This window comes from Megalobrama amblycephala, linkage group LG1 (genome assembly GCF_018812025.1).
Source record: "Megalobrama amblycephala isolate DHTTF-2021 linkage group LG1, ASM1881202v1, whole genome shotgun sequence".
Taxonomy (NCBI): domain Eukaryota; kingdom Metazoa; phylum Chordata; class Actinopteri; order Cypriniformes; family Xenocyprididae; genus Megalobrama; species Megalobrama amblycephala.
The window spans coordinates 19,635,986-19,645,105 of record NC_063044.1 but is presented as its reverse complement, the minus strand read 5'-3'; the positions used below and the strand labels follow the sequence as shown (position 1 = coordinate 19,645,105).

General features: G+C 36.8%; 1 protein-coding gene across 5 annotated transcripts; it reads left to right on the top strand.

Moving 5' to 3' along the window:
- Positions 1-8,761, top strand: LOC125244772 (gastrula zinc finger protein XlCGF8.2DB-like). Of its 5 annotated transcripts, none has more exons than XM_048155019.1 (3): positions 1-62; positions 1,609-1,756; positions 7,658-8,761. In XM_048155019.1, exons 2-3 carry the CDS (start codon positions 1,609-1,611, stop codon positions 8,413-8,415), a joined length of 906 nt encoding a protein of 301 aa, XP_048010976.1. In that variant the 5' UTR covers positions 1-62; the 3' UTR covers positions 8,416-8,761. The 5 variants fall into 5 exon arrangements, with proteins under 5 accessions (XP_048010976.1, XP_048010969.1, XP_048011003.1 ...); XM_048155012.1 differs by lacking the exon at positions 1-62 and adding an exon at positions 412-1,221; XM_048155046.1 differs by lacking the exon at positions 1-62 and adding an exon at positions 6,637-6,691 and having other exon boundaries at positions 1,628-1,756.
- The last annotated feature ends 359 nt before the right edge of the window (positions 8,762-9,120 follow it).

Below are 9,120 nucleotides of genomic sequence, written 5' to 3'. Positions count from 1 at the left end.
GGCGACATGACGTCATAAGACTGCGCCGAGTTCCTGCATCTGCTGTGATTCAATGAAGAAAGGTTTGTTTTAAGAATTTAATCTGTTTTAATCAACAGAAATAGTTTTAATGGTTTTTAATAGTTTAAAAGCGATGTGAAATGAGTTTATTTGCTATCTAATGTAACATTGTGATTCTTTATCTAACTGTAATGAAGGATATTTGTAAAATTCATATCCACTGATGAGAAACAGTAAACCTGCATCTAATTTCTCTCTCTATAGACCTTATGTAGCCCCGCCCCTTTTTAGCGCTGCGCTCGTTGTCTTTTGACTTCCGGTTTGTATTTCCACAGCGATCTTACGTATTTATGAATGAACTGCTCATTTTAAAATCTTCCCGGTCTACTTACATTTGTTAAGACATCTGCTTTAAACATAACAATGCTCATGATAACTTTCATTAACTCTACAACAGGTAAATCCACTTCACCAGTTAATTATTCTTCAACAGCGATGCCACAGAAATATATGGGCTACCGCAAAAACGGAAGTTCAAAGACAATTTTCTAAAGATGGCGGCGTGCTTGTTTCTCTGGTAAATAAGGTCTATAAATCAGTTTATCATGAACACGAGTTCAGTCTCTGGAGAGTCATGATGGAGAAACTGAACTTTTCAACTCCGAGTCAATTGAATCAAACCCTTTGAACAATGATTCAGTGAATCACGACTCGTGCTGCTCAAACAGTGAACATGAACAACAAACACTAACTAACTAATCGTGTTTTCATCAAAGTGTAATCTTTTAAATATAATCTATAATTCATTACATACTAAATGTAGATTATAAATGCCTAAAAATTTATAATTTAAGTTTATAGCGATAGTTTTGATTTTTTTGTTTGTTTGTTTGTCTAACCAGGTCATTGAAGACCATTAACTCTGTTAATTAAGGGTGTAACGGTACACAAAACCCAGTTCGGTACATAGTCACGGTTCAGTACGGTTTTCTTTACTGCAGGTGGGGAGAAAACTTAACATAAAATTGCTTCTTTCTTTTTTTTTACCAGTAGGCCTAGTTTACTGAACAAATTGTGTTTTTGTCTTTAAATACATTAAATTATAACTAAAAATTTCTTACGGATAAATTATAGGTTTTGAAGTCACGATTCGGTACGGTTACTAAAAGTTAATTTCTCTGGTGAACTAACAAGCTGTGGACACTGAATGGCTTTTCTGAGGTAAATGCTACATGACATATTGTTTACTATCTGATTTATTGACGTCTTTCTGCCGTTGAAACACTGATTGAGCGATTACATGAAATATGGCAGTTTCTGTAAGTTGTACTGTGTCTTTTCTACATACCTTCAGCTGTGTTTTCATGTTTAATTCTGTAACTAGCATTAAAGAAGAAGAGATGGTCATGTTGCCGGTTTTAACAGTGATCTGTCACATCACAAAGAGCGTCAAAACGGCATTTTCTGTTTAAATTTATTGCGATTAATAGGAGAACTTAATGTTGCAATGTTATGCTTCGAGCACCATACCGAAAGCCCTGTACCGAAACTGTTCAGTATGAATATGTGTATGTTACACCTCAACTGTTAATCATTCTCTTCTTAAAGATGGCGTTTATTAAAGAGGAGACTGAAGACATGAAGATTGATTTTATTAAAGAAGAGACTGAAGAAATTATGATTAAAGATGAGACTGAAGACTTGAAGATTGAAGAAACATTCAGAGTGAAACATGAAGATATTGAGGAACAAACAGGTTGGTTTTATTCTCACAGCTGAACTTTTGATCATTATTAAAATGTCCAGCTCTACAGAAATAGAGAATATACAGAAGTATAATCTTACAGAGAATATTACAGAAGTAGCCAAAATGAAATAATTATTTTCTGCAACATTAAACCCAATATCTACTTATGGATAGAGAACAATGAAAGAATTTTTTTTCTGTTCATAATCAAAAGTGCTGTACTAACATTTAACATACCTGAAAATAAATAGCAGGAACTGAACATTAAATCAAGCAATAAATAAGTCTTAATTTAAATATTTTACATCAATAATCATTTCATGTGTGTGTCATATGGAGGAAAGTCAGCAGTGGAAGTGTGTAAAACATTTTGAAGTAGAACCGAGTGAACTGATAATATTTGATGAAACCAGTGAAAAATATTTACCTTGTCATTCGTGGTTCAGGTGTAGGTTAGAAATTAATAATATTGAGGCTAGAGGTGAAATTGTATGAAATTGTCATGATTATCATTTACATGTTTTGTTAATATTCTGTAAATGATTAAAAAGTACTGATACAAACTAAAATAAGTTCAGAAAATTTTGTGTTAAACTAAGGCTACCTTTACACGTGGGCGGCTATTTTCATAAACGGACATTTCAACCTCTCCGGTTTCAAAAATAACATCATGCACACATGTCAGTTTTCAGAAAAGTGTTCATTTACACGTACCCATGTATAAATGACGTCAAGAGTGTAACGAGCAGCTCAAGCCCACGTAAGCCAATCAGAATCCTGAAAATAGCAACAAATCACTTCCTCTTGAAGTGATTCGAAGTTGTTTCAAAATTGCTGATCTCCGAGCACTCATTCGTCTCTGCTCCTCGACATAATGGAGCAGCTGTATTTGCAAATGCAAACACACAAGAAGAGTTTGCACCAACATAAATGCGCCTGCTACTCTGAACCCCATGATCACATGTAAACATAGGTCGCACTTTTGACGTAGCTCTGGCGCATACTGTGATGTTGGCTGCCTAAACACCCGTTTACATAGTTCTCAGTTTACATACAAACGTGCAAACGAAGATTTTCAAAATCTCCACTCTGGCAGTTTTTAGAAAGACTCGTTTTCAGAGGCGAATTCTCCAGATTTTATGAGTCAATAAACATTAAAGGAGTAGTTCACTGAAAAATTAAAATTCTGTCATTGTTTACTCGTCCTGATGTCGCCCCAAAGCTTTGAGTTTTTCTTTTGCTGAACACAAAAGAAGATACACTATATGACCAAATATTTTTGGGATGCCTGCCTTTACGTGCATATGAACTTTAATGACATCCCATTCTTAATCCGTAGGGTTTAATATGGAGTCTTATGATTAAAGCCTTATGAGTAATTATGATTTTATATATATATATATATATATATCGACCCAAGAGGGAATTATGTTGTGAATTATAATCAATTACATATATGATTAGATTTAGTTTAATAGTTGTTTTAGAAAAACTATCCTAGTTTGTCCAGCAAACCATCAGTTTTCTCATAGACTATTATAAAATGAAATTTCACTCTCTGGCCACGAGAATAAATTCCTATTATAGCATCAAAGCGTAAAGCAGTATTGCAGAAACGAAACGTAGAAGTGACTTGGTTTTCTGAATGAGCAGCAGAACAATCAAACATGAATATAATGTATTTAATATATGAAAGTCACAAGGGAGATGTTCAGGAATCTATCGAAATAGCCATAAAATAGACATAGCCATGTCCAGTGAGCTGTTAGTGTCCGCCAGGCCGGAGCCAATGTGAGATTTACAAACAAAAGTTCAATGAGTTAAGGCTTAAACACAGTTTATGGTTGGCCTGCTAATTTTTGATCCGGTGCAGACCTTACAAAACGTACTTACAGTTTGGGGCCCAAAAACAGCTTCTGCTTTTAAAGTGAGAACTGCTTCACCTTTCAGTAAAAGCCTTTGTGCAAATCCAGCATTGAACTCGTGTAGATTCTGGAAGCTTCTTCAGCACCGCATCCAGTGTAGAAAATATCACAGATTATAATGGGTGTTATTATCTTTTGACGCGTCGCTTACACAACTCTTCCGCTTCCATTATGCCGCGCCATATGGCCTTGCCCACTTTGTTGCGTGTTCCCGGGGGCGTGGTTTGCAGGGTTTATGATGTCACCAACCCGGGAAGAAGCTTGTTGTAGTCCAAACCGGTCGTTTTTGTAGGCGTTAAACTGACATAACTTTAAAAGATGATATCTCCGTTTGCATTGAACTTTCAGCGCTGTAACTTTGCAGATACTGTTTATGCTCAAGCAGCAACATTACACACTAACTAAAGTTAAAAAAGTGAAATCACAATGAACCACGGTAATGCTTTAGATTACAGCCCGGAAAGTACTGCATAATTACAATGAATTTACAGTGTAACTTTCGATAATTATATTGAACCTATAAAGTTAGTACGTGTAAGTATAGGGGAACAATATGTAATATGTAAAGGAATAAAGGGGTAACAACCAGGAAAATAACAAATTATTTATACTGTAAGTATTTCAGAACTAAGGGGTACTTATAGTGTTATGATAGACAACAGTCTTATGTTGGGGAGCAATTTAGCAAGAAAATGCACTGATTAAGTTGTTTCAAGGCAAGTAGAAAGATACGGAGCCCCTAAAGGGACCTTTGCAAAAAAAAAAAAAAAAAAATTGACAGAGTTTCGCGTGCTCACGAGAAACTGTCGCGTGCTCACGAGAAACTGTCGCGTGCTCACGAGAAAATATCGCGTGCTCACGAAAACTATAGCGTGCTCACGAGAAACTATCGCGTGCTCACGAGAAACTATCGCGTGCTCACGAGAAAATATCGCGTGCTCACGAAAACTATAGCGTGCTCACGAAAAACTATCGCGTGCTCACGAGAAACTATCGCGTGCTCACGAGAAAATATCGCGTGCTCACGAAAACTATAGCGTGCTCACGAAAAACTATCGCGTGCTCACGAGAAACTATCGCGTGCTCACGAAAACTATAGCGTGCTCACGCGAGAAACTATCACGTGCTCACGAGAAACTATCGCGTGTTCACAAAAACTATCGCGTGCTCACGAAAACTATAGCGTGCTCACGAGAAACTATCGCGTGCTCACGAGAAACTGTCGCGTGCTCACGAGAAAATATCGCGTGCTCACGAAAACTATAGCGTGCTCACGAAAAACTATCGCGTGCTCACGAGAAACTAGTGCACGCGAGTGCTCACGAAAACTATAGCGTGCTCACGCGAGAAACTATCACGTGCTCACGAGAAACTATCGCGTGTTCACAAAAACTATAGCGTGCTCATGAAAACTATCGCGTGCTCACGAGAAACTTTCGCATGCGCACGAAAAACTATTGCTCTGTCAATTTTTTTTTTTTGCAAAGGTCCCTTTAGGGCAGATGGCATGAGGGTAAAAGATGAGTAAACAGTGAGCAGATTTCCGGGTGTACACTATTTTTTTTTAAATACAGAATAGCAAATGGGATTTCCTCTTAAAGGAGCTGTATGTAGGATTGTGGCCTAAACTGGTACTGCAATCACTATAAAAATACTGTAGAGCGGTGTATCCCCTCCCCCTACCCCCTGACTCGAGGTTGCCAGATGAGCTGCAGGATTCAGCAGAAACGTAGGCTGCTTCAATGAGCTTCCAATGGCAAGTGACGAACAGACGTACACAGTAAGTTTTTTTTTCTGTTAATTCTGTTTATGCTTCATGAGAGATATTTTGATAAGTAATTATGTATTTAAAAAATGTACTAATTGTCATTAGTTAAATATAATCGTAAAGGTTTATGCTCGTATGTGACAGACAGAACGGTAACTGTTAGTCTAACTTGTAACGTTATTTATCTGTCATTAATGTAAGTACAAGCACAAGCCTATGTCACTGTGTGTAACCAATATCAAAGACAGCTATTCATTTAGCTGATGCTATAAGTGAAAGTGGCCAGCTGTATTTTTTTACTTACCCTGCAGCACACGTCCATAACGCTAAAATATGTGATGTGAAAGATTACATGACATTCTATTATTTATCACAGGGTTGTTTTCAGTTCCATCAGAAAATATTGTTAGAGTAACTAAATTACATTAGCAATGGTCATACAGGTCAACTTGCAGCATGTGTAACTTAGTCCACAATATACGTGAAGAACAAATGACGAATCATTTTTACTGAGGTAACATTAGGCTACTGTCTCAATTACGTTTCAAATTGCCATAATGGGCGTGCTAATGTTGTTTTCCTCAGCGTCTCAGCATGATGACAGAGCATACGTCCATGTGAGCTAACGTTATGTTACTTTGCACAAACATGCATAACTTTGTTTGACTGTCATGAATATATGAAATGTCCATTGACATCAAGTACAAGTTAGCCAAGCATAGATGAATCTTACCTGTCCAGGAGAAAATTAGCAACGTTGGCGTCTGTGTTCAAATTCTTCTCCGTTTTCAGCCGTCTCCATCTTTCAAAAGCATCTCCAATACAAATTCTGGTTTTATTTCGGACTTTGTCACGACGAATTTGTGAATTATAACGAGGTCATTTTGATTTAGTAACATTAGACATTTTTATCCGACTGGAGTTAGGGTAGGTTACAGCAAAGCTGGCAACACGGATCCCGAAACACTACTGACTTCGTGATTGGTAGATAGGTGGAGGGAGGCGCGTCAGGCCAAAACACAAAATGACAACATCAACATCAGTTGAGGGCTGCAAGTCCACTTTTTAAATGACAATATCCTGGCCGGACTACTTTTGTCAGTGATATAAGTATTTGAAATGAACATGATTTCTTAATGTCTAGTGACACATCAGGGCCATTTTATGATTAATTGAAATAGATTTCTTGCATACAGCTCCTTTAAGATTCATCAGTGGAAAGAAAAAGAAGAAGAGGAACAAGAGGAGGAGGTAGCCAAGCAATAGAAACAAATGAGAAGTGTTGTAACTTTAAATCATATTTACCCTGTAACTTCATGAAACAAGAGTGTAACGAGTTCCGCTTTAATTTACGGCCCGTAATGTCATATTTACCCTGTAACTTCATGAAACAAGAGCATAACGAGCTCCACTTTAATTTACGGCCCGTGATGTCATATTTACCCTGTAACTACACGAAACAAGAGCGTAACGAGCTCCGCTTTAATTTACGGCCCGTAATGTCATACTTACCCTGTAACTACTCGAAACAAGAGCGTAACGAGCTCCGCTTTAATTTACAGCCCGTAATGTCATACTTATCCTGTAACTACATGAAACAAAAGCATATTTCCCATTTATAAATAAAGATTGCAATAGTTCTTTCTACTTTCCTTAACTTTATCAGTGCACTTTCTCGTTAAATTGCTCTCAAATGTAAAATTGTTGTCTATCGTAACACTGTAAGTACCCCTTAGTTATAAAATACAGTAAATATAATTAGATATTTTCCTTGTTGTTACCCCTTTATTCCTTTACATATTACATATGGTTCCCCTATACTTACACGTACTTACTGTATAAGTACACTATAATTATCTAAAGTTATGCTGTACATTCGCTGTAATTATGCAGTACTTTCCAGGCTTCCCTTTAATATATTAAAAAGTCTTCTTTATTATTTCTTAACATAATCTTAAGAACATCTAAGTGTAACTGCTATTTTGAGACACTATGAAATATGAACTTAGATGTGCTTTTAATATACTATCTCTGTATTTAGAAAATTTATTTAGATACTACTTATAGTACATTTGAACCCATAGTGTTCAATCTACAAATGGTAACTAAATACAGAGATAGTATATTAAAAGCACATTTTAGTTCACTGTGGTAAAGAGCATGTTGTTGGTTTTTATGCATTAAATGTCTAAATTGTTTTGTCTATTTTTTTCCTAGACCTAATGACACTGAAAGAGGCGAGTCATGAACTTAATGAAAGGGAAGAAGAGAAAGAACATTATAATGAACATCAGGATTTCATGACTGGAGAAAGATCGACACAGGCTAAAAAGTCTTCCTTACAAAAAAGAGCTCAAAAGACAGGAAGTAAAAGTTATTTCACCTGCCAACAGTGTGGAAAGAGTTTTGATCAACATAGAAACCTTCAAGTCCACATGAGAATTCACACTGGAGAGAAACCTTTCACCTGCCAGCAATGTGGACAGCGTTTCAGACATAAAGATAACCTTAAAATCCACATGAGAATTCACACTGGAGAGAAACCATTCACCTGCCAACAGTGTGGAAAGAGTTTCAGACATAAAGGGAACCTTATAACCCACATGAGAATTCACAATCAAGAGAAGGCTTACACCTGCCAACAGTGTGGAAAGAGTTTCAGACATAAAGTAAGCCTTGGAGTCCACATGAGAGTTCACACTGGAGAAAAGCCTTACACCTGCAAACAATGTGGACAGAGTTTCAGTCAAAAAGGAAGCCTTATAGGCCATATCAGAATTCATTCTGGAGAAAAGCCTTACACCTGCCAACAGTGTGGAAAGAGTTTCAGTCATAAAGGAAGCCTTATAGCCCACATGAGAGTTCACACTAGAGAAAAGCCTTACACATGCCAACAGTGTGGAAAGAATTTCAGTGAGAAAGGAAGTCTTACAGTCCACATGATAACTCACACTGGAGAGAAACCTTACACCTGACAACAGTGTGGAAAGAGTTTCAGTGGAAAAGGAAAGCTTGAAATCCACATGAGAATTCACACTGGAGAGAAGTCTTTCACCCACCAGCAATGTGGACAGAGTTTCATTCAAAAAGAACATCTTAAAAAACGGTGTAAAGGTGTAAAGAGTACCTGAAAACCATACTTGAGTAAAAGTACAGATACCTTACAGCAAAAAATTACTCCATTACAAGTTACAAGTCACCAATCTAATACAACTTGGGTAAAGGTCTTAACTGTACTTAAAGCTGCTGTCTAACTTTTTTGTGTTCAAAATGTACAAAAATTATATAATGAGAATGTACAACATGAATCCATTTTCCAAACTGTGTTTTGTCTCATACTGAATCATTATGGTATACTTATAATAAGTGTTTATATTCAGACTATTTTAGACCGGTCTGGTAGAAACCACTAGTAATTGCGGGAACCGCCATAGATATAAACGGAAAGAAGTAGCTCCGGCTACAATGTTCCTCCACAGGACGCATGCTGTTTTGTTTATTAACTGCTAGAGCGCCAAAAGTGAAGGATTGTAGTTTACTTTCAAATGAAAATTAGCCCAAGCTTTACTCGCCCTCACGCCATTAGTATATGACTAAATTCTTTCTGATGAACATAATTGAAGAAATATTAATAAATATCCTGTTGCATCTGAGCTTTATAATGGCAGTGAACAGGACCC